The sequence below is a fragment of the Tamandua tetradactyla genome, chromosome 2 (assembly GCF_023851605.1).
Source record: "Tamandua tetradactyla isolate mTamTet1 chromosome 2, mTamTet1.pri, whole genome shotgun sequence".
Classification (NCBI taxonomy): domain Eukaryota; kingdom Metazoa; phylum Chordata; class Mammalia; order Pilosa; family Myrmecophagidae; genus Tamandua; species Tamandua tetradactyla.
In genome coordinates this window covers 206,265,598-206,291,075 of record NC_135328.1, presented here as the reverse complement: position 1 = coordinate 206,291,075, position 25,478 = coordinate 206,265,598, and the positions used below count along the sequence as shown (strand labels likewise).

At 50.5% G+C, this 25,478-nt stretch overlaps 1 protein-coding gene across 1 annotated transcript; it reads left to right on the top strand.

Annotated features, from left to right (window-relative positions):
• Positions 1-2,942: 2,942 nt before the first annotated feature.
• PLA2G5 (phospholipase A2 group V) lies at positions 2,943-13,292 on the top strand. Its single transcript, XM_077137953.1, has 6 exons — positions 2,943-2,966; positions 3,683-3,842; positions 5,517-5,566; positions 8,351-8,495; positions 11,376-11,482; positions 12,127-13,292. Exons 3-6 carry the CDS (start codon positions 5,527-5,529, stop codon positions 12,249-12,251), a joined length of 417 nt encoding a protein of 138 aa, XP_076994068.1. The 5' UTR covers positions 2,943-2,966; positions 3,683-3,842; positions 5,517-5,526; the 3' UTR covers positions 12,252-13,292.
• The last annotated feature ends 12,186 nt before the right edge of the window (positions 13,293-25,478 follow it).

Sequence of the window (25,478 nt, the reverse complement as noted above, 5' to 3'; positions counted from 1 at the left end):
TTGCATGGAGTGACCTCCAGAGTAACCTCTTGACTCTATCTGAACTCTCTCAGCCACTGATTCCTTATTTGTTACACTTCTTTCCCCGCTTTTGGTCAGGATGGCATTGTTGATCCCACGGTGCCAGGGCCAGACTCATCTCTGGGAGTCATCTCTCACGCCGCCAGGGAGACTTTCACCCCTGAATGTCATGTCCCATGTAGAGGGAGAGCAATGATTTCACTTGCAGAGTTGGAGCCCGAGTTTCTATGTCTGCCACAGTGGGCTCCAGGCATGTGGTGGCCAGCATGAGTGCCAGAAAGCAAACATATTTGTGCGGTGCTCAGTTTATTCCGTAAACATTTCTTGAGGTCCTACTATAGGTGAGACATTGTTCTGGGTGCTGGGATCAGAAAAGAATCTCACCCTCAAGAGCCTCCCACTTTACTGGGGTTGTGTGTCTTTAATGGCTGAAGTGTGGGTGACTAGATCCATTGTCAGAGAGAAGAGAAATGGAAGGGGCTGGGGGGTGGGGGAAATGCTGAGTCTGGTTCTGAGTATGCCAGGGAACACTGAGCCAGAATATCAAGCATTTGACATGTGGGCTGGGGCTGTTGATGACAATGGAGCTAGAGCCGAGGAGTCATACATTCATGCAGCAAACTCTCACTGAACACCTACTATGTGCTGGCTGCTAGGGATACAGAGATGAAGCAGACACAGTGCTTCCCCTCACTAGCAATAATATTTATAATAGCCACTATTTCTGGGTACCTGCTAGACCCTCTACCAAGCTCTTCTCCTGCATCATTTCAGTGAATCATCCCAATAACTATATGATGCTGGTTCTATTACTACCCCATTTTACAGATGATAAAACTGAGACCTGAAGAGGTTAAACAACTCACTGCAGGTGACATAGGTAGTTGGAAGTGAAACTCAGATTTGAATCCAGGTCTATCTGACCGTGAAGCTCAGGCTTTTCACCCTGACATTGTGTCTTCTCCTCACTCATGAATTCACTCAATGTTCTCTGTGGAATCAAACCTACGTACCAGACACAGCTCGGCCTGGGACACCTCCTCCTCTGCACAGAAAGAGCTAAATCCCCTCCCACGGATGAACCCACCCGGGGGGAGCTGAAGAGAGAGAAGAGCAGATTCCAGACGGCAGGGCCTTGGAAAATTCTTTGCACTTGGGTGTCCAACAGAGATGGGGAACTGAAGAGCCAGAGGGCAGGAGGGCACCTGGCACAGGGCAACCTCCCAAAACCCAAAAGGAGAAAGAGTTTTGAGAAGGAGGCGGCGGTCAGCAAGCTGGAGGGCCTCCGAGAAACTGCAGGGGTGAAACCCGAGCTTGAGCAATGCCAGCTTTAGGGGACCCCAGAGGGCACAGGTTTGGGGACACAGCGGGGACAGAGGTCAGGCGGCGAAAGGTTAAGAAAGGTAGTGGACACGAGAAATTGGAGGCTTCTCTGTTCAGACATTTGGCTTTTAAAGGAAAAAGAAAGGTAGAGGGAGAGGTTGGCAGAGACCAGGCAACGTTTTCCTTTTTGCTTAGGTTTGTTGGGTTTAGGGTGGGGAGTTGTGCGTGCTGGGCTGGGGGCGGGGGTGGAAGGAACAGGTTGAGGAGAAATGAAGATGCAGGACAGTGGATTTTTCCCACTTACTGGCATATTATGTCCTTGTTTGGGGTCACCGTCTTCCCCGGCCAGAAGTGGGCTCCCCCGAGGCGGGGCCCTGTCTCTTCCTGGATCCCCCCAGCACTGCGCACACGTAGCAGGCGCTCTGTAAAATTCTGGTTTACGGAGGTGAATTTCCTGGGGACTCTAGTGGTTAGCTCCTCGGAAGACAGGGGTTCCTGGGGGTCCAGGAGGGGCTTCTCTGGGGCTGCTGTGAGGGGAGAGGGAGAGGCAGGAGCTGACATCTAAGTCTTCTCAGAAAAGCTGAGGAGGGGCTGGGGAGGATGCGGTAGGGAACAGCGAGCGCTGCCTGCCTCCTCATGAGTACACCCCGCAGGGCCAGCCCTCATTTATTTATTGGCATTATCCCCATAGGCCCCTGTCTAAGTGCCACAAATTCATTCATTCATTTAACCCTCTCGACGACTCCCTGAGGCGCGAGCACTATGATCAGCTCTAAGCTGAGGTGGGCGGCGAGTGGGGAGGTCAGGATTTGAACCCAGGGGCAGATCTAGAATCTGTGCATTAACCATGGAGAGCCCTCCTTGGTCAGCTGTACCTGCCTCATTGTATACGGTGTCCCCCCAACAGGCAGGGAGGGAATCGTTATGCTCACGTTCCACCCAGAAACAGAGAAATGTGGTGGTGGGCCTGGGGTCAAGCAGCTGCTAAGTGGCTGAGCTGGGTCTCCCACCTGCATCTCTCTAACTGCAGGCCTGGAGATTTTCCCTTCCCAGGGGAGGACTGGATGCCACAGAGGAGGTGCTGGCTGGAGTTGGGGAGCCACATTTTGCACTGATTCTAAAAGTAGGGGGGCTTAGGTTCCTGAGTGGCCTCGGCCAGGGACCAGGACAGAGAGTTGGGGACAAAGCTTCCAGCCAGGAGGTGCTGCTTCCATCCCTGGGTGGAGGCTGAGTGAGAGGGAGTGCAACGCGAGCAGGAGCACCGGGCTGGGAGGGCCATGTGGTGCCCAGGGGCTGGAGGCTTCGACCAAGCCCGCTGCAGTGGAGGGGAGGGCAGGCAATGGGTGTGCTGGCACAGCGCGCAGGGGTTCAGAGCTGGAGGACGAGAGCCTGGGCCGTGGGTGGCCCAGCCAGACCCTCCTCCCCGTCTTTCCTGAAAGCCATCAGACGTGCTTCAGGAAATAGTCACTTCTGAGCAAGGAGAGGGGAGAAAAATCCCCAGGGGTCATGCAGGACGCAGTGAGGGCCTCCTACGTGAGTTCCCAAGGGCGGCCCTTATAAGCGGGTGGCCCCGCTGCTGCTGCCCCTTCTCCAGGCCCCAGGACGGAGACCAGGTCTCACCGGTGAGGAATCTCCATCTGGGGGCTGCCTCACCCCAGAGTAGGGTGGGGGTCACAGGGCACAGAGAGGGGGCTGCAAGGGGGCATACCTGGCCCCCAATTGCCTTGCCCACAGATTGTGGGGAGAGCTCAGCAGTGCCTTCTGTACAATGGGGCTTGGTTGCTGCCACTTGTCCTTTCCAGCCAGGAGAACCAAGCTGGGGGGTCTGAGGGGCACTGATGCATGTGGACCATGAGTGCCTGACCCTCTGGCCACCCGGTCCCTCCTTACCCTCCCACCTCCACGTCTTCATGCTTCGTTCAGGCTGTCTCTGCCTCCACCTCTCATTTCTGCAGCCTCTGGTCCACTCTGAAATTATCTCGTGGCTGTCCTCATTCCTCTCTGTGGTTGTCTGATAAAAATAGTAACGCCTACATCCTTCTCCCGCCGGCCTGCTCTGGGCTGGATTGACCGTCCATTCTCCCAGAGCTACGGGGCAGCTCCGAGACGTCTGCCACCTCCTCTGAGAAGCTTCTTTCCTGCCCTTCAGACCCGTTCGCTTGGCCTTGGGCTGCTCCCTCAGCCACAGCACATGACCCGGGATTGCCCGGAGGCAGTGGGAAGAGGGAACGGAGTGGGTTCCCCGTCCTGGGCAGAATTTCTCAGGCCACTCTCGTTACCTTCTTGAGCCTCAATTTCCTCGCCTGTAAGATCCACTAAACGCTCTGCATTCCCTCAGCAAAGACCGTGAAAGGGGACACGCGCTGTGTCTGCAGAGCCCACCGACAGGTCATTGGGCTTAGAGAGACAGTGGACAGTGCCCGGTGTGTTGCAGGTGCCCAGTGCGTGGTGACTCGTGTCTTCTTCCTGCAGCACCGGGAGACGACAGAGAAAGACTGGTAAGGAAGGAGTAGCGTCTAGGGCCATTTTCCATGGCCATTTAGAGCCCCAAGAGCAGAGGCTGGGAGTGGGCAGCAGCCTTAGGAATGTTCTTGGAATTCAGAGTAGCTGGGATGGAGGCGCCAGCCCAGGACCCGGAGCCCAGGAGGCTGAGGGCGTGCGGTGGGGGGCAGGCCTCTGGAGGTGCCAGGGCGTGGGGCAGAGCTTTGGCACAAGTGACGCTGAATTCAGGGACTCAGGATGGAAGGACACCGGTGGGGAAATCCTGGCAGCTATGGAAAAACAAGGACTGTGGGTTCCTGGGGCCGGGGGTGGATGGGGGAAGGGGACTCGCAGCTGCTGGTAAGGCAGCTCTGAACTGCCAATTTAGAATCAGATACTGGCCTGAGACATGGAATTTCTCCTGCCTCTTGGGTGTGATTTTTCGGACTGTAGGCCAGTAACGGGTGTGTTTGCCAAAGGCAGATGCTGGTAAAGAAGCTGAGGTGAGGGCTCCGGGCCCTTAAGGTAGACCCCGTGGAGGAACCCAGCTCTCTCGCTTGCTTCAAAGCAGAACTCCAGGCTCTGTGGTTGGAGGCTGCAGGGTGCAGGTAGGGACGTCCAGGGCTGGGTTTGAATCCTGGCCCCACCTCTTATGACTCTCGTGACCTCTGCCAAGTTCCTTGAGCTCTTTGAGTCTCAGTTTCCCCACTGGCAAAATGGGTTCAATGATCCCCACATGAAAGAAGGACTTTCATGGCAAGCGCATGAGAGATGGGGTCCCAAGCACCCAGGGCCCCCTTATCCTTTAGGCAGGCACAGTGCCTGTGGTCTGTGAGAATGTTTTAAGGTTAAATTCTCTTAAACTCAGAAGAAAAAATGAATCTGGCAATAATGAATATGCAATTTGAATCCAGCCTGGATTATATTTGTCTTTATGCCAACATAGTCATAAAATCTAATTATACATATATATATATTTTTTTTAATTTATTTTTTTTAATGGAGGAAAAGGCTTATGAAGGTAGAAATACCCAGGGTTCATGAGAGTTATAATATGGTTCTGAAAGCCCCTGGCACACAGCGGGTGCTCCTGCTTCATGTGTAAGCACCTGCTCTGAGCCAGACCCTGCTCCCAGGGTTGGGTTGGGAGGGTGAGTCCAGCTCAGCTCCAGCTCTCAATGAGCCAGAAGGGACAACAACCTTGGACACAGGTGACGACAGCACCCTGTGGTGCAAGCAGTGCTCGACATAAGAGTATTGGTATCCCGTCTGCCTCCCCACCTCTGCCCTGATTACTCCCTTTGTCCAGGATTCTTTTCTTCCTTGCAGGTTACATCCTCCACTAAGGGTCACATCTAGATTATGTCAAGCTCTGCCCTTCAATTTGTGCCACCAACTCTCCATTTAAGACTCTCACTTATTTTTCTGGTTACTTTTAGTCATTTTCTGCCAAAGGGACAAGTGTGTTTGTGACATTTGTGGTTAAATGCCCTGATGGTGGGAATAATATCCCCACCAGCGCCTCCGTGGGTGCCCCTAGGGACCCCACTGGATCCTGGCCTTTTCGCTCCTGGGGTTCCCGTTTGCTGCCCAGCCTTGAGGGGGAGTGACGGAACAGGGGGGCAGGGTCTGAGTGGGCCATTGGGTGCGTTGCCTGATAGGTACATCAGGAGGTGTGTTTTCTTTTCCAGAACCCCAGAGATGAAGACCTTCCTCGCCCTGGCTTGGTTCCTGGCTTGTAGTAAGTGCCGGCCCTGTACCACCGACCTTGTGACCTTCTACCCCGAGCAGTAGTCAGGCACGGGAAAGGAGCATGGTTGTGAGGCTGTGGAGTCTTGAGCGAGAATCTGGGCTCTGCACTGGCTCATCACATAGCTGTCAGCAAGAGCCTTTGTTTCCTAGTCTGTGATAAAGGAAAAGAACACCCACCTGCTAGGATTGTTGCAGGATTCCAGGAGATCGTGTATGCCAGGTGTCGTGCTGTGACGTAGAGAGGACATGCGGCTTGCAGATGTGGGAGGCAGACATTTTACTTTGCAACAGAACAAAATAAAACAAAGTCAAAACAAAGCAAGAAGTCAAAATGGAAAACAAGACCATTATATAAATATCCCAGCACCTAACTCATGGGTCGTTCTCTGATCAGGTCCACCCGGGGCTCCTGCATGCCCCACCCGCTGTCACTGCCCGACTGGGAGCTCACAGCACAGCCTGGGGGTGGCAGGTTTCAGGCCCCTGCAGCCCTATAAATTCAGGCACTGACCCTTGCTTGACTCTCTTGCTCTTCACGGTCTTGCCAGGTCCCTGGGGACACCAGGAGGAAGAGGAAGGGAGGCGAGCAAGAGCTTTGCTGCCAGGCAGGCCTGGATTCCAGGCTGGCTCTGTACTCGCAGGCTGGGTGATCTTGGGCAAAGCACATCAGCTCTAAAAGCCTTAAGTCCCTCCTCACATCCCTGAGGATGTAACCAGGACCTTGGAGTATAGCTATAAGGATGCAGCAAAATCCAATGGATTATTAGTTTCTGGGTCTATTGGGGATTAGTCCCCAGCTTGGCATGACATTTAGATCTTCCTCCCCTACCTGCCTGAATCATCACTTCAAATTTCCATCTATGGAGATTCTCTGGAGAATTCAGGTACCTACTTTTGGAGGGGAAATACGCAGAGGTTGACCTTGGTAGGGATTTTTTATAATCATGAAAGTAACTTCCAGATGTTTTATGGACATCATAACTAATGCTCGCAACACCCTGTACATGGGTATCAGTGTTTTTATCTCACAGATGAGAATGCACAGACAGAGGATGATAGAAAGACCTAACCATGGTCACAGTGCTAGGAGGACGAGAGGTGGGATTTGAACCTGGTCTTGGTTTGCCAGAGCTGTTATGACAAATACCACACGATTGTTTGGCTTAGACAAGAATGTATTGACTTACGGTTTGGACGGCTAGAAATCCAACCAAGATGTTGGCAGGTGTTGCTTTCTCCAAAGTCTGTGGTGGTCCAGCAATCCTCCATCACATGTGGGCTTTTTGTGTCAGCTCTTCTGGATTCTCCCTGTGGCTATCTAGCTCTTCTGGCTTGTCTTTGTAAGGCCTCTAGTAATAGAGTCAGTTTGGCCACACCCAAATAGGATCATAGGAGATTCCATCAACAAATGAGCCCACACCTTAACTGATAATACAACCCCAAGGAGTCCTGTTTACAAATGGGTTCATACCCACAGAAACGCGGATTATGATTAACAACGTGTTTTGTTTTGGAGTGCATGGTTCCATCCTTAACAAACCCCTCTTAGACTGGCTCCAAGACTCATGACCCACAGCCACTTCCTCTTTCAATGAGAAACCCTGGCCATGGAATGACGGGACTCAATGATTCCACACACTACAGATTACAAATGAAGTACACACATGGCAACCCTGTAAGCTGGCTAGGGCAGCAGCAACCACCTCGCTGCACAGAGAGGCAGCAGAGGGTAGGGGTTGGGTGGGTGGGCTTTGGAGCCCAACCATCTGGGCGTGGGTCCCAGGTCTGTGACCTTGAAAAAGTGATTCACCTCTCTACCTCGGTTGCCTCATTTGTAAAGTGGAAGTGATAATTGGTATGAGTAACAGTTGCAGTAATAGTAAGTAGTAGTAGTAGTAGCAGCAGTAATAGTATACTTTCTTCCCAGGTTGGTTGTAGGGATTAAGTGTGAAGCCCTTAGCAGTTGACCACACACAGAATAATGGATCTGTAAGCGTTAGCAGTTGTGGATGAGGATGCAAAGGTTCAGGGAGCTGATATAAGGGACCCAGGCCAGGAATGGTTATCCTTAATATCACAGACCCAGCAGAGCCAGGACTGAACAGATGGTGGGTTTGTCCCACAAAGGTTTGAGTGGGAAACAATGCCTCCCTGGGCTTGCTTAGCTTCTGATGCACTGGGAAACCCTGGACAGGCACCTTTTCTTCTTTGAGCCTCAGTTTCTTAATTTATAAAATTCTAAGGCACCCATCCTGCTGTTTCTATGACTTTTGTTCAAATGGTGTTTGCTGGGTTGAGAGAGGAAGCTGAGAGCACTGGCTCCCTGCTTCCTACAGACGCCGTGTTAATTATACTTGACGTTGCATCATCATTTACCACCTGTCTGACAATGTGTGTGAAATTTACGTACTTTATCCACTTGTATTGAACCCTCAAGACAGCTCTAAGAGGTAGGTGCTGATTTTAGGACTCCATTTTCCAGATGAGGAAACTGAGGCTCCAGAAGATTAAGAGATCTGTCCATATTGTGAATCAGTGGCAGAGGCAGCATTTGAACCCAAGTCTGCTCATTTTCCAAATCCAAACTCTTAATCACTCCTCTACACTGCTTTCCCTTACCTCCTTGTGTCTCTCCCACTAAATGGGAGAAGAAAAAAGAGGCACCTGCATCCCTCTAAGCCCCAGAGCCAGGACAAGGGCAGGAACACGCTGGGAACGTGGGCCTGGTGCACGGGTGCCCGGGTCTTATCCAGGGCCATGGACTGTCTTTCAGGTGTGCCCTCTGTGCCAGGGGGCTTGCTAGAACTGAAGTCAATGATCGAGGAGGCGACTGGCAAGAACGCCTTGATGGACTATGGCTTTTATGGCTGTTATTGTGGTTGGGGTGGCCAAGGGACTCCCAAGGATGGCACTGACTGGTGAGTTGATGATCAGAATTGCTCCTTATACTCCAGGCTCTGCACCCACATTATCTCATTTCATTTCACATCCATTCTGCAAGATAGGTAGGAACATTAAATCTCAGCGAGGTTAACGGATTGGCCGTTCAGCAAGTAACTCCCCAAGTAATCTCAGTGGGCAGGGCTTGGGGGTGGCCTGGCTCTGCTTCACGCAGCTTCAGCTTGAGCAGCTCGACCCGGGCTGGATGATGCACTTTCAAGATGGCTCAGTCAGTAGCTGGCAAGTCGTTGCTGTCTTACTGCCTGGGAACCTGGATGAGGTTGTGCTCCAGGAGCCTCGGTTTCTCTCACTTAAGCCTGTCCAAGGTTGTTGGCACTTCTTCACAGAATGATGACTTTGAGTTCTAAAAGTGAGTGTCCCAAGATCACATGACAAGAGTAGGCATTTTTATGATCTAGCCTCAGAAATTCCATGGTGTCACCTCCACCGTGCCCTGTTGAGGCAGTCACAAAGAAATTAAGAGGGGACATAGATCCACCTCTTGACTGGGGCATGGCAAAGTTCCAGAGGAACACGTGAAATGAGAGAGATTCTTCTTTGGAAGATGCAATCTGTTGGGTTAACAATTCTGGTACTGCTATATATATGCGTACTGGAAAAGAACAATTAAGTAAATGGATGGCAGATGGAAAAAGCCAGGTTTCTTACTTTTGGAGTGGGACTTTACAGATAAGTAAGGGGAGGAAGCTAGAATGATCCATGCGGTAATGGGTTAGAGTTGGAGACATCACTATTAACGCATGTTTAACAATACAGATTCAGATGTTTACACATAGAAATATTTATAACTATATGTGTATACAGTCGTTATTATAAGCACATATTTTTTGCTCTATCAGCTTATAGGGCCTAAAAGAGATGACACTCCAGTAGCAATGAGCACATTTACAGCCCAGACAGAATTTATAATCCCATTCTCCAATAAAAGGAACCAGGGCTCCTTAGAGAAATGGCTGATTCTAGGATTGGGGCAGGAAATGTACAAGATGGGCCTGGAGCATCCTGTAGTACCAGAAGTTAAGGAAATGCTAAAACAAACAAGCAACAAAACCCTGCACTGTGGTAGGTATGTCAAAGGAGCCCACTGAATGAGCTCCCAATGACCAAATCTGGAACAATTTGAGCAACAGAGTAAGGTAGTGTTACAATATAACCAAAGTACAAAATAAATATCCAAGATCCCATACTGATACAAAAAAACTGATCAAATAAACTAATCAACGAGGAAGAAAAGACAAATATTCCATGCAGAAGAATCCCAAATAATTTTTGTAGATACTCTGTCCTCAGGGAGAGGGCACACAACTCCCCGTTTTTTAGGTGTGATTGTTCAGAAGAACTTCCTTCCAAAGTGTATGGTGTGGAAATGGGGAGAAAGCCTTGGAGAAACCTGACAAACATTACCTCAGCCAGGTGAATAAGGTCAACATTAATAGTCATAAATAACGCTGGTAGTATGTGCCCTTGAGATGAAGCAACGGAAATGGCACTTGACCTCTACAGTTTTCCCCCCAATAATCCTCGACTCCCTCACGGATGGGGGAAACATCAGACAAATCACAATAGTAAGGCATCTACAAAATACCTGCCTAGTACTTCTCAAAGCTGTCAAGCTCATCAAAACAAGACTGAGGACCTGGTACCTTAGTTCCCTCGCTGGTAAAACAAGGACCACTGAGTAGGTTGGCTCACAGTTTCAGAGGCCAGAAGTCTTGCTTCTTCCCGGGGTCGGTATCTTCTGGCTGGCGATCTTTGGGGTCCCTGGGTTTTTCGGTCATGTGGCAGTGCACAGGGCAGCAGCTTCTCCTTTCTTTTCCAGGTTCTATTGACTCCCAGCTTGTGGCTGCTCCCCACGGCTTATCTTTCTTGTTCCAATTTCCTTTGCTTAGAAGGACTTCAGCCATTTCTGAAACAAGGCCCCCCATCATTCAGTTTGGGCACACCTTAAATAGTAACACTGCCAAAGGTCCTCTTTACAAATGGATTCACACCCACAGAACCAGGGCCTTTTGGGGAAAACGTGATTCAATCCCCAACAACAGCCATGTCCAAGAGGAACCTAAAGAGACCCAATGATTAAATGTAATGGGATGTCTTAGACGGGATCCTGGAACAGAAACACCACATTAGGTAAAAATGAGGGAAATCTAAATACACTATAGACTTTAATAACGATATATAAATACTGGTCCATTAATTGTAACAAATATGCTCATATACGATATTAATAACAGGGGAAGCTGGGTAGAGGGCGTATGTAAAGATATATAGTATCTTTTCAATTTTTCTGCAAGCTACAAATTTTTTTAAGAAGGAAGAAAAAACAATCTGCTCCACTTAACATAATAAAAGTTTATTTTTTGCTTACATAACAATTCAATGTGAATCACATGGTGATTCAGGGACCCAGGTTCCTTCCCTCTTGTAGCTCTGCCATCCCTTATGGGCTCAGAGTCCTCTGCTGGATCAGCTCCATCCAGCTGAAAGGTGGAGAAAGAGAGGGGGAGGGTAGTGCGGGAGGCTCTTATGGGTAGGTCTGGAAGTGGTATACCTTGTTTCCGCCCACATCACATTGGCCAGAACCTAGTCACAGGGCCACACTTACCTGCAAGGGAGGCTGGGAAATGTAGTTCTAACTGTGAGCCCGGGGAGCTGCTAGCCAGAGGCAGCTCTAGAGGAAGAGAAGGAAGGACTCAGCATATTACCAGATTCTTTCTCCGTCAGACCACACCCACCAGGGTAGCTTCTGCTAAGGTGATGTGGTTAAATTTTTTTTTCCTGTTAAGGACAAAAGAGGATGCCTCTTGTACTCAGGAGCTTAGTTGCTTCATCGGCAGGTGCTGTTGGGTGCATGACCACTGCTATGGGCGGCTGGAGGAGAAAGGCTGCAGCATCTGGACCCAGTCCTACAGATACAGATTCGCACGGGGCTTGGTCACCTGTGGTAAGGCTGGGGCTGCCCATTCAGACCACTGGAGGGGCCCAGGTCTCTCCTGATTCTGAGTTCAGGTGCCCCTGGAGGTCAGGCAGCCTATATCTTGGGGAACAAGTTTGGGGCCCAGGATTATTACAGCTGTATCAGAACTCCTGGGGTAGGGCACAGAAACTATCTTTGAATGCGCATTTTCTAGGTGCTAGGTGCTTGCCTATTTTGTTTTACTCGATTCCCCCAAACACCCTATGGAGTGGGTTTAGTCTGCCCATTTTACAGATGAGTAAAATGCAGCTCAAAGGCTTGCCAGAGCACACAGCTAAATTTAGGATTTAAATTCAGGTCTGTCTGCGTTCAGAGCTCGGTCTGGGGAGGGTACCTTCTCTATGAGAACTGGGGACCGTCTCTACTGTCAGACTGGGAACTTCCACGGTAGGGATTGTGCGCCCTCCATCTGAGGGCAGGAGTGGTGTCTCCCTGGCCTGAAACCTTATCCTAGGCAGCACTTGTGCCTCTGCCATCAGATGTGTTTCCCCAGTTGGGGAACAGTGCCTTCGGCATCAGACCGACAGCAGGAAGCAGACCAGGTGCAGGGAGTCTAGGGCAGCAGACCTCGCCCTCCCCATTCCTCATTCTGTTTGGTGTCCTGTTTGCAGCACGCGGGTCCTTCTGCCAGGTGCACCTCTGTGCCTGCGACCGGAAGTTCGTCTACTGCCTGCGTAGAAATCTTTGGAACTACAATCCCAGTTACCAATACTTTCCCAATGTCCTCTGCATCTAGCAGCCCTCAGTGGGCTCCTCCCAGGCCAAGTCTGCTCTCTTCTCTGAAAACACAGAGTTTGCCAACCCTGCCGGCTTCCTGAGAGAGGCTCCCGGGTGCGGGACTCATTCTTTCTCATCGATCCACTTCAACCCTCCAGGCAGTCCCAGGAGAATGACTCAGGTCACAGCCATCAGCAGGGCAGGGTCCCCAGGGTCTCACCTAAGAGCAGCCCCTCTGGTGCTGAGGGCTCTTCCCCAGACTCCTGGCCAGCAGGGGCTCTGCTCTGTCTGAAGCCAGTGCTTTGTCTAGCAGACTTTCCTGGGTGAAGTTTACTTTCCAGTTTCTGCAGTCAGAAACTGCCCCCCACCCCACTCCACCACCTGGGAATCTTTACAAAATTGATTCCATAAATCTGCCATATAGATATTAAATGAAATTAAATTCTCAAGGCTCATAAAAACCACACAGGCATTTTCCTCTGCTGTGGGAGATTGTGCCTTTTTTTTCCATTCATGCACTGAACTCAAAGTTAACTGTGTTCCCCAGAGACAGAGGTGCAGATCACAAACAGGTTTTCCAAGACGAGCTGCAAGCCTTCTCTTGGGCTCATATCCTTAAACCTTGGACTCCTCTCGAGCTGTGCACTGCATTTCATTCTTCCTCAAGGGACTGGGGGGAGATGACCAGCAGTGATGTCAGTTTGGGCTTGCAGGCCAGAGGGGGCTGCATTCAAATCCCCCACTCTGCCACTCCCCAACTGGGTGGTCTCAGGCCTAGGAGCAAATCTCTTTGCATTTTGGTTTCTTCAAATGGAAAATAACAATCCTGAAGCTCACTTTGATGCTGGCACAGGGGATGCTGAGGTTCTGGGATTTCACAGAGCAGGAATTTTTCATTTTATTAAGTTCGAGTTCAGCTATGGGGATTCTTTTTACCAAGGAAGGGCATTTAAAAATGCGACTCTATAGGGTGGTGCAACGGTGGCTCAGTGGCAGAATTCTTGCCTGCCATGCCGGAGAACTGGGTTCAATTCCCGGTACCTGCCCATGCAAAAAAAAAAACAAAAAAACCCAAGAAACAAAAAAACCCGCAACTCTATCAATTTATAAAAGAAAGGGCATTCCAATATGTACTGGATACCCAACTGTCCCTGGGTACTCAGTCTGGCTGGAGCCCTCTGGTCTCCATCCTCAGCAGACGAATCCCTACTGCCATTCTCCCTGGCTGCAGCCCTGGCCCTACCCTAACTGACATGAACAGCTCTAGAATTCCTGTCCCTGCAGAGCTCCAGGTTAGCATGGTCTCAAGAGATTCAGAAGCAGATAAAGGTCATATTATTTTTACAGTTAGGAAGTTGAACAGGGCATGAGATGCTGCTATGGCTAATGCGTATTGTCCTTATCCCCTGGCTCATCTTGTTAGTGTGGGGAAGCAACTGGGCCTGCACAACTCCAGGTCCCCCCAGGTTTTCTCTTTTAGCTCCTCTTCCTTCAGAGCCAGGTGCGCGATTAGCTCCCTGATGAAGAGCACCGGCTTCTCCTGGAACCTCCCCATCGTCAGAGTTGGAGGCTTGGAGGTGGCGAGAGGCCCAGGGGGATTCCAGCCTGTCCCCATGGGTTCCTCCTGATCTTGCAGTTTCAGCTTGTCCTTGCTCCCCACTTCAGACCACCTCCTTGCTAACTTCAGGCTGCAGCTCCAGCATTAGAAGAAACAACGTCTATGCTGGTTTGAAAGGACTTATGCACCCTAGAAAAACCACGTTTCAATCCTAATCAATCTTGTGGGAGTAAGAGTTTCTTCTAATCCCTATTCAGCACTATAGTTGGAAACTTTAATTAGATCATCTCCATGGAGAAGTGACTGAATCAAGTGTGGGTATGAACCTTGATTAGGTGGAGATGAGTCTCCACCCGTTCCAAGTGGGTCTTGATTAGCTTACTGAAATCCTATGAAAGAGACTCTGAGAAAGCCACGAGATTTTGAGAGAGCAGAAAATGCCACAGAACCACGAAGCAGAGAGTCCACCAGCCAGTGACTTTCGGAGATGAAGAAGGAAAACACCTCCCAGGGAGCTTCACGAAGTAGGAAGCCAGGAGAGAAAGCCAGCAGACTGTCACCATGTTCGCCATGTGCCCTTTCAGCTGACAGAGAAACCCTGAACTTGATTGGCCTTCTTGAATCAAGGTATCTTCCCCTGGATGCCTAAGATTGGACATTTCTATAGATTTGCCTTAATTGGGACATTTCAATGGCTTAAAAGCTGTAAATTGCAACTTATTAAATTCCCCTTTTTAAAAGCCATTCTGTTTCTGGTATAATGCATTCTGGCAGCCAGCAAACTAGAACAGCCTCCTCTAGATCGTCAACCAGTTTGCAAAATCACGTAGTCAGAGCCCTGCCATAAATCGCTCATTTTATACATAGGCTTCTCCTGGTGGTTCTGCTGCTCTGGTCAATCCCTGGTTGACACAGCAGGCTTCCCTGTGCCTAACAACATGCGTGGCACATAACAGCTGCTCAGCAAAGGGTTTCTGAATGAACGAGTGAGTGAATAAATGAGCAAATGCATGAGATGGTCTCTGCCCTCAAGGAAGAGCAAAGTGAGAAGCTGGCGGACAATATCGCCATTGTAGGATTTTGACCTCTTTGGTGGGACTGTCTGGGCAAGAGCAGGGCTTCAGCCTCGGGCCTCCCAGTCCCTGATGGCTCCCCGGTCTGGGCCTACGCTGGGTGCAGGGGTGGGTGCAACACTGGACGGCCGTGCTACGTGGTGTCCTCAGAGGAGCTGGGCACAATTAACTCAGTGTCCTAATGTCCAGCAGGGCTTTGGCCTTCCCTCATGTGTTGTTCCTGAAAAGCAGGTTCCAACCACAGTAGGTGTCAGGGTGCTACTGCAAACGCGAGGCCAGCTTCTGGTCACACTTGCCCGCCTGTTCCTGGAACTTGTTCCCAGGACCTGCCGGGCAGAGAGCAAAACTGGGGTTCTCCGCTCTGGTCAGCCAATGAGAGACCGATCCCATCCCCCACCTCCACCCTGGGGGCAAGATCTCCTTTGGAAGTCTTAGAAATCCTGCCACTTCCTAGAAGCCTCCCAGGAGAGGGATAAGATCCCCTTTCCTGCTGGACATAGAAAGCCTCTGACTATACGTAATGTCTTCTCTGACAGGGGTTTGCTATCACCAAGGGTTCTCTATCCATCTTTTCTTTCATGAGCTCCAATTGTATACTCCCTTCCTCTAAGGCCTTCAATGGCTCCCCGTTGCCAATGTCCTCAGCCCGACAGTTGTTAAGATCTTTCACCCAGTGGTTTCACTGACTTTCTAGTTTGTTCTTCCAGTTATTCCCTACCTCCCAAAATCTCAACTCTCCCGATCTTGCCCTGAGCTTTCCCACTTCCCTGCCTTTGCTTGTGCTCTCCCTCCATCTCTGCTTGTGAATTGCATATGTTCTTATAGATGATAGTAAAAGCTACCATTTATTAATCACCTACCATGCACTAGAGACATTCATACAGGATATTTATTTAATCTTCCTAACAATGCAAGAGGTAAGCACTATTGTCCCATTTAACGGGTAGGCAAACTGAGGCTGAGAGTGTGACTTAGGTCACTCAACTAGAGAACGGCAGGGTGGAAATTTGAACTTGGGTCTGTGCAGATCCAGGGCGTGACTCCCTGTAGCCTCTACAGCATTTGTCTCCATCAGTGTGGCCTGAGGTCACAGCTGTGTGTTCTCAAGAGTCAGAATTAGGAAGCCCGGAGCCAGAAGTCTGAACTGGGAACTCAAGACAGAAAACCTGGTTTTGGGGGAAGCCTGACCATCGAGACTCCTGTGGCCACCATGTCAGCTCAGGGGGACCCTTTGGCCATGGCAGTAACCCAGAGGCATTGCAGGGCTTCAGGTGCCTTCCAGATCCTCAAAAGGCCCAGCACTAGATTGTGTCTAGTCGCAGCTAAGCCTCATTCACACACCACGCACAGACTCATATCGCTTATCAGTATACCATATTGAGTGTGGGGTTAACTTAGGTCTTGGGAACTAGAAACCCGGGCTCTGGTCCTGACTTTGCATATGTACTGTGTGACTCTGGGCAAACCTCTTTCTCTTCCTGAACATCAGTTTTCCCATTATTACAAGAACAGGTCTGATTGCTTTTTTTTTTTGAAAACTGCAGGCCCCAGTCCATTAATCGATCATGAAATCAATTTAGAGTTCTTTCACATCCAATCTGTGTGTGTGTGAATATATCACAAGTAGTGGAGTGCTAAATCATCACATTGCATTTCTATTGTGGTTGTGTATATGTGGTTTGACTGGGCCCAGGTGTAAATTTTATCACTTTCTGTGGGTTGCCATCAAAAGGCTTTGAGAAACCCTCATTTATGTGATCTCTCGGGGCCTTTCTGACTCTAAAGTTGTAGGAACCTAAGTGGCCTCCATGTCTTTGCCTTCATTATACAAACCCCTAAAGGCTTTTCTGGGGCCTGATGCCCTGGACCCCTGGCCCTTCTCTTCACACGTTGGATCAGAGCTGGGCTTCTGGTCTCGGACCTTCAAACCTAGATGTTCAGTGATAGCCAGCACAGGGACCAGGCACAAACACAGATAGATGGCTTCTCGTCGGGAACAGAGATCCAAGCTGCTGAGTTTAGATCATGGGGTGCTAGCGTTGGGAGGGCTTTGGAATCAGATTGGGGTCATATCTGGGCTAATCCTCATCACGTGACTTTAGGCTGGCGACTTAAATCCTCTATGCTTCAGTTGCACCAGCTGTCAAATGAGCTAACAACCCCTTCCTCTCTGCATTGTTGGGAGTATTATATGAGATGGAGTACATAAAGCATCCTCTGGCATACAGTAGGTACTCAATAAATGGTGCTTGTCCTTCGAAAGGACCGCAAAACCCTGACCCAGGCATTTGACCTCCACAGGCTGGTCCTAAACACAAGCTTTAAGGGACAAAGCAGGTGTCCAGAGTGGAAGGCGGCCTGTCTTCCCTTCTTCTCAGGTGCTGTGAAGCCTTTACCACATTGGATATGGCCGTTGGCGAGGCAGTAAATGTGATGGTCCCATTTTGGGGAGCATTGGGGAGATTTCACGAAGGAGTAGCAGTGCCTTTGGGAAGACCTACGCTGAGCAGAGGTGATGCATTTCCACATGCCCAGGCTTTGCCAGCGCTGTGCCCTGTGCCGGAGTCCCTGCCCCCCAACTCCACCCACAAAACCCTTCCCATCGCCAAGGCCCGGCTCAAATGCTCCCTCTGCATGACGTCTTCCCCAGCTACTCCAGCAGAGGTCACCATTCCCTCTTCTGGGCTGCCACCACGTCCCGTTCCTTTGTCCACTCCTAGCACCCACCACTATTTAGCTTGTTAATACACATTTATTGAGCACCTAACTTATGCAGGCCTGGGCTGGGCACCGGAGAGGGAGATTGGACAATGACAACCACAATAAAATACCGGTCTATTCTCCACGAAGCTCAGTCTGGGGAAGAGACAGATGGTGACAGTCAAGGACCCTACAATGCGAAAGGAATGGTGTGCTGGGCGAAGGGTTTCTGAGTATAAACAAGGGCAGGTCTAAGTACGACACTGATGGGGCCGACACTACAACCCCCCCATGAACCCTCTTGGGTATGGGGCCACTCTATCCCGTCTCTACCAAAGCAAGCTGGGTATGGAGGTAGGAACCAATTTTCAGACTCCTGAGTCCTGAAGGGGTCATGGCCCCGTCCCCCAGTGTTCTCCCGCTCAGAGAACACAGCTTCCCAGTGTCATCATGGTACCGCCTGAACTGGGTCGGGGGGCTGAGAATTTAGGCCTTGAGAGGAGGAGGAAGCGCTGCACAATTGGAACCTGCTGAATTCTAAGGCTGCTCTAGGGACTGACCGGCGGATGGCTGCTCCAGAAAGACCTGCTTTTAAAAATACAGATCCCCGAGCAGAAGAGAACTTCTCGGGTGGGGCCTGGGAATCTGCGTCTTGAAACAAGACCCCCAGGTGATGTAGACAGCTGTCAGGGGTGGGAACCCTGGGGAGAGGGACAAGGCCTTGGGAGCCTGTCTGAGTCCTTTTTAGGGTTTTGTTATGAGACGTCCTCACCTGATACATGACATCCACAGAGATGGAGGACCCGTGGTCCTGATACTAATTGTACGTATTTCTAAATTTGGGACTGGGCCTCTAAGGACAAAAGAAATAAGCAACATGCCCTTCTCCATATTAATCGTATGTCGTGATCATCACTCATTACAATTCATCACATGTAAATTTGCAAACTGTCTCCACAATTAAAAAATATATATTTAAAATGATTTTCATCTTTTCTGAAAACTTGATACTTGTCTCTCTGCCTTTTTAAGTTGAGAACACTCCCTGAAACTTGGTTACGCTTTCCCAGCTGGTTCACAGTCATCGTGTGCCTGTGATTAGGTCCTCCTGAGAGGCGAGCGGCTTTTGGCCCCGGCACTGGCTGCCCCCACCCGTCCCCACTACAGCAGCCCACACCTGGCCCAGCAAGGAGCTGCAGGAACAGTGAGATGACTCTCGAAGAAAGAAAAGTCCCATCTGGAATTCACCTATCCATCATGTCCCAAACCATAGATTCCAGGAACTGGAAAACAACTCATTTATCAAGGCCCAAAAGCCCTGATTCAGAGAATCTGTAAATTGCTCGGTTGCCATATCTAGAAACTGGAGTCATCAATTCTAAAACTGCTGACTCAGTAAATTTGGGAGGTTGTGTAATTGGTTTCTTATAAATCAAAGTAAACCAGCTGCTGGACGCTGAGTTCACTCAGGTTTCAAATAAACTTGGTTGTAAACTTTGAACCTGTTATTATCATCTCTGGGTGTCTCTTTATCTAGAGAGCTGCGCTATCGTGGGGCTCAGTAAATTAAAGTTCCAATAAGTTTTCAGCTTACAGATCCTCTCCCTGTGGAAGGCCTTGGAGTCTTCTGACATGTTGTGCTTTGCAAAGTATTTTCAAATTCATTATCCAATTTGAGCCTCACAATATGAGCCTCCCACAGTTTACAAAGTGGGAAACTGAGGCAAGAAGAGTAAAGTGTTTTCCTCAAGTCCGTACAAGTTTATGGTGGAGCCAGGACAGATTCTCAGACCCTGAAGCTTGGGGCCGACCCGGCAGCTCCTGGTGGATGATGGCCTGGTAGCCTCAGCTTCCTGGGAAGCGCTGGACAGCTGGGACGGGGCCTAGTTCATTTTGGTGCCCCAGAGGCTCACCTGGTGCCTGACACCATTGGGCAGGTCCCAGAGCAGACCCTGCCCCAAGCGTCTCCCATGGGTCCACGGTCCTCATGCCAACCCCAGGAGGAAGGTGCTACCTTTGCCCAACCTATTGAAGCAACCTGGGCACAGACGGGTGAAGGACCAGGTGCGACGGCTGGGTACAGAGAGGTGCGAAGCCTGGAGCCGCCCGAGCCGCCGAGGAAAGGTGGTCTTGTCAATACAGCCACCCCCTGCTCCAGTTGGAGGCTCTGGGGCTGACAGCGCCGCGGTGGGTTCTCAGCCAGACCCCAGCTGCTCACCCGGAAGGGGAGAGTCACCAGTCAGTGGCATCCATGGGCTGACCCTAGAGCCCCCGGCCATAGTGACAGCCTTAGGTAGGATAGCTGAGGGGGGCCACCACCCAGGGCCTGCTTGATGGTTCCACAGAGCCCGAGCTAGCTGTTTCCGGAGAGGAGGAGCCCTGCGGGGAAAGGAAGGAAATGTCAATAAGAGGGTGATGCCAGCAGGAACATTTGCACAGCAGCCATGGCACAGCGATAGCAGCTGCCTGGGCCCCCTGCAGGGCCCTCTACCTGCCAAGCCAGGTGCTAAGTGCTCTCCAAAGGCTCTGTCATTCTGTCTCGAACAACACCTAATGAGTTATGGTCCCATTTCACAGGTTAAGAATCTGAGGCTCCGAGAGGTTCACTGGCTTGTGCTCAAGACCCCACAGCTGAGGCTCAGGGGCTGGCAACCCCCTCCCCACGTGGGAGACACCAGAGCCCATCCAGGTGACTGCTACGCTCGAGTGTTTCCTTTCATCCGGGGCAAGATGGACACATCATCATGCATCCTGTTTTATTTTTTTCCATTTTGACATGAACTTCCCTCCAACCCCCCTGGCTCAGACACTTTGGCATTGATGGGAATTGCAGGCATGAGAGGAAGGGTCATTTATTGAGGCCACAGAGAGAAGGAGTAAAGGGCTAGGTCCAGGGCCTGGACCGTCTGTCTCCGCCCGCGCTCCTCCCGGCCGTGCTCCAGCTCCCCGGGCAGCCCCAGGTGCCTCATTCCGTGCGATCAGGGCCCTCTAGCATCATCGCCTCTGCCGTTTCCCCCACCCAGGTGTGGGACTTCCAGGGACTACAGATGACATTGCCTCACATAGTCGCCGAGCCATTTCCTTTTCAATTGTTTCTCAATTCTTCAGACTCCATCAAGACAGAGTTCCCAACTCTGGGCCCCTCCTCCATTTAATGAGTGGTCTTTTCCCTGAATATATTTTTATGGTCACCTCCTATTTACGGCAAGCAGTGCCAGTTTTCCCTATACCATAGTGACATAAATTTCCTTTTTAAATATATCTATTTAGATTAAGAAAAGTAAAACATAAAGGTGGTGAAGTAACTGATGCACAGGTAGTCGTTGGGCGAACCAGACACTGGGAAGGTGATGGGCAGGGCTGGGGTTCGGGCAGTCAGGCCTCACCTCCTTGCCTTTGCGAGCTCAGAAGCTGCTAGCTCAAGTCCCAGGAGTGGAGTGTGCTGCGGAACACAGGCCAAACTTCCAGCCTGGGAGCCATACCACAGAGGCGGAACACAACTTGGAATCACCAAGCCAATAGGGCCATGCTGGGGAACCGCTGATGGTGTAGAGAGGGCCCATGTCCTTTCTGGGATGTGGTCTGTGGCCAGATGCAGCAACTTGTTAAAAATGCAGGTTCCTAAGCTATAGGCTGAGTCCCCAGTCTTAGGGTTTGTTCATATGAAATTTAACCCCACAAAGGATAGGCTAAGCCTACTTAAAATTAGGCCTCAGAATCACCCCCAAGAGAACCTTTTTTGTTGCTCAGATGTGGCCTCTCTCTCCAGCAAACTCACCACCCTCCCCCTGTCTACGTGGGACATGACTCCCAGGGCTGTGGACCTTCCTGGCAACGTGGGACAGAAATCCTAGAATGAGCTGGGACTCAGCATCAAGGGATTGAGAAACCCTTCTCGACCAGAAGGGGGAAGAGTGAAATGAGACAAAATAAAGTGTCAATGGCTGAGAGATTCCAAACAGAGTCGAGAGGTTATCCTGCAGGTTATTCTTACACATTAAATAGATATTACCTTGTAAGTCAAGATGTAATGGAGAGGCTGGAGGGGACTGCTTGAAAATGTAGAGCTGCGTTCCAGTAGCCATGTTTCTTGAAGATGATCATATAATGATATAGCTTTCACAGTGTGACTGTGTGATTGTGAAAACCTTGTGTCTGATGCTCCTTTTATCTACCTTATCAGCAGATGAGTAAAACATATGGAGTAAAAATAAACAATAGGGGGAACAAATGTTAAAGTTTAGTAGATTGAAATGCTAGCGATCAATGAAAGGGAGGAGTGAGGGGTATGGTATGTATGAATTTTTTTCTGTTGTCTGTTTATTTCTTCTTCTGAATTGATGCAAATGTTCTAAGAAATGATCATGATGATGAACATGCAACTATGTGATGATATTGTGAATTACTGATTATGTATATAGAACAGAATGATCATATGTTAAGAATGTTTGTGTCTGTTAAATTATTAAAAAATTAAAAATTTAATTAAAAAATACAGGTTCCTGGGCCTCATTACAGACCTCTGAAGTCAGACTTGTGGGTATGGAGCCTCAGAACCTGCCTTTCAAACATGCTCCCCCGGGGACTCTCGTCCACCCGGCCGCATGTGGTTTGCTTACCCTTGCCAGGCCTCTGCCTCTTCATGCTGAGGGTTTCCTGTTTCCTTCTCTGGAAAACGGGGACAACGGGGCCCACCTTGCAGAGCCATCCAGGTGAGGCGGCAATGGATGAATACACATAAGGTCTCGGCACAGGGGACACCGGAAAATGGAATTTTCCCATCTTCCTCTCAGGAAGCCGGAAGCCACCAGGGCTGAATTTTTATCTCCTCCTTCTACCCTGCGGTTCCCAGACCTGGAGTGTTTGGGGGTCAGGCAGGGGCACTTAGTGCAGGCTGACAGCCCAGCCAGCACGAGCTGGATCTGCATTCTCGGGGGGAGGGGGAGTGCCTCGGCTTCCAGCCCCAGCCCCGTCCTGCCTCCCAGGCCCTGGACTAGGCAGCCCACCTGGAGAGTGAACTGTGACCCTACTGCAGTGGTCCCTGGCTGAGGGTGGACAGCTGGTTGCTCTCCTGAGGAAGGGGCTGGGAGGTAACCGAACATGCCCTCTCCAATCTGCCTACCCACCCCTTCCATCTGTCTCAGCCTACTCTCAACAGGAAAAACCCGTTAGGAAAGAGAAGAGGGTTTGGTCAAAAAGTCCTTTCCTGGGAATCACAAACAATCCTAAGAGGTAGGCATTATCGTCCCATTTTATTGATCACAAACTGAGCATCAGGATGTCAACCACTAATCTGAGGTAGCACAGCTGGGAAGTACCACTGCTGGGAGAAACGGGATAAGCTTTCCTTATCCTCCTTATTCATTTATTCATTCATTCACTCACTCATTCATTCATCATATCATCCGTCATGCGCACCCGCCCGTCACTGTCCTGGAAGTGGGGTGCTGGGGCCCCTCCCACCTTCCTGGAGTCGACTCCACCAAGTGCTGGAGTGAGATAAACAAATGACTGGATGAGTAAATGATTAAGAAGCAGAGAATTATAATAGAGTAGGGAATCAGAGGATGTTTGGAGAAAGGATCCAGCTGTAGAAACAGGCAGGGAGTAGGAGTAGGCTTCTTTCCTCCGCTGTGCCCCTGGCTGGGCCCTGAAGGTGGAGCACCGGATCTAGTGGCTGGGAGGATGGGGGAGCCAATGGATTGGAAACAGCCCTACCAACGTGAGGACTCGGAGTTCTCTTATCACTGTCAGTTGATTATTCCTTGCTATGCGTTCTCCCTAGTTTCCTGTCTTTGTCACATCCCACCTTCATCTCAATGTCGCGGGCATGGCTGATCCTCCTGGGGGGTGCCCAGGGCTGAGTCACCCGCTGCCCCGGTAAAGAACATGGGAGGCAGGGTGGCCCCGGGCCCGGAGCCAGAGACACCTGGGTTCGAATCCCAGCCCTGCCACATTATCAGCGAGTGATTCAGCCTCCCAGTTTTAGTTTCTGCACAATGCAGATTGCTGGTAACAATACCGGTTCCCGCAGTTGTGACGGGGAAGTGAGTGGGCACTGCTGGTGCAGAGCCGGAAGCAGGAAGAACAGTGCTTGTGCCCTCCTGTCTGCCACCCTCATTCCAGGTGGCCGTGGGGGTTCTGCAGAGATGAGGGTGGAGACCAGAAGCTCCCTGGCAGCTCTTTCCTCTGGCTCTTATCACCCGATCTGTCCTCTGGATGGAAACCAGGAGAGAGAGGAGAGGGAAATCAACAGCCAGGGTTGGTGGGGAGGGTCTCACCTGGCCTTGGGGACCAGCAGGGAAGGCACCCCAACCCTGGCTGCCCTGAGATCCCCCTGCCCACCCACCTCCTGGTCCTAAGGCCCATGGCTGCATGAAGCTGAGATTCATTCATTCGATCACCCACAGAGTCCCAGGCCCCACCCGGGCAGGTCCCGCCCCCGCTTCTGGCCCAGTACGGCCTTTTCTGTGAGTCGGTCTAAAAGTCCCCAGCCCTAGGCTTGCCCACCCGATTTGTGACCAACAGCCCAGAACGGCAGCCACCCACCCCTCAGGGACATCGACACGGTCTCCTCTTCCAGCGGCAAATAAATCCTGATCAGTTAGAGATGTTCCCACTGGCCTGGACCGCCACTGACGTGGGGTGCCTGTGAGCCGGCCCTGCAGGGATGCCCGTGTTGGGCTCAATTAAAGGGGAAATTGTAGGGTGGATATATGTTACGAAAATAAATAGTTTTTAAAAGATCCATAGGACTGTGTAACCAAACAGTGAACCCTAATATGAACCATGTACTATAGTCAGCAGTACAATTACAATAGTATTCTTTCATCAATTGTAGCAAACACAAGGTGTTAATGACGGGGTTGACAGGAGGTGTCTGGAACCATGCAGCCATCCTGGGGCCATGAGGAGCTGGTGCCCAGAGGACAAGGCCAACATATCAGGGCAGTGGGAGAGCAGCCAGTCCACCTGATGACAGCAGAAGGTTGAGCCAACCTCCCTTTAGACTTCTTGTCGTGTGAGATAATACCAGTTCTTACTGTTAAAGTCCATTGAGCCACAATTTTCAGACTGACGCCAACAGGATGAAGTTCCAGAGATCAGAATGGGGAGAGGATGGCGCAGCACTGTGGCTCTGCTTCTTGCTGGGTGTGGGATCTCAGGCAGTTTCCAATGCCTGTCTGGTTTTCAGCTTCAATTACAAAGTGGGGATGATATTGTCCTCCCCTCCCCTCCGCCAATGCTGGTATCAGCAATGCCTTCGCAAAGCTGCAGTCCCCGGCACATGGCTGCTCTGATGGACAGACGGGAGTGACAGCTCCTGGTGGGACCTCTTGAATAAATGGCGATTGTGTATCTGACGCTAATGGCTGCACAGGTTACACATGAGTGTGGAAGGGAGAGAGGAGTTGGGTAGGAAGAGGGGAACACTGATGAACCCTTCCCTCCTCCCGATTTCTCTTGGGGGTGACTTTGGATTTGGCCCCTACGAAACAACCACAATAGCAGTACAGGTGACACTTAAAGAGGCCTTGCCGGTGCCAGGCCCTGGGCTAAGAGCTTCACAGACGTCCATCTTATTTAATATTTACACTGACCCCTTCTTATTCTCATCTTAACTGTGCACCTGGGAAAACAGATTCCTCACGTAGGGTCTCGAGGCTGGTCGGTGGTATAGCTGGCATTTGACCCCAGAGCCCACCGCTTCGAATTCCCATTATGTACCACTGGGCGTCACCCGGAAATTACTCAGCTGGATGTTTCACGTGTGTGAGTGTGGAGAGAGCGCCATGCATTCCTATCTCATGGCTGGAAGCTAATCACTTACAAATTGCAGGATTCACGTAGGAATTGTGGATCATTACATGAAAACTCATTCATTCACCCACCTGTACTTCTTGTTTCAATTTCC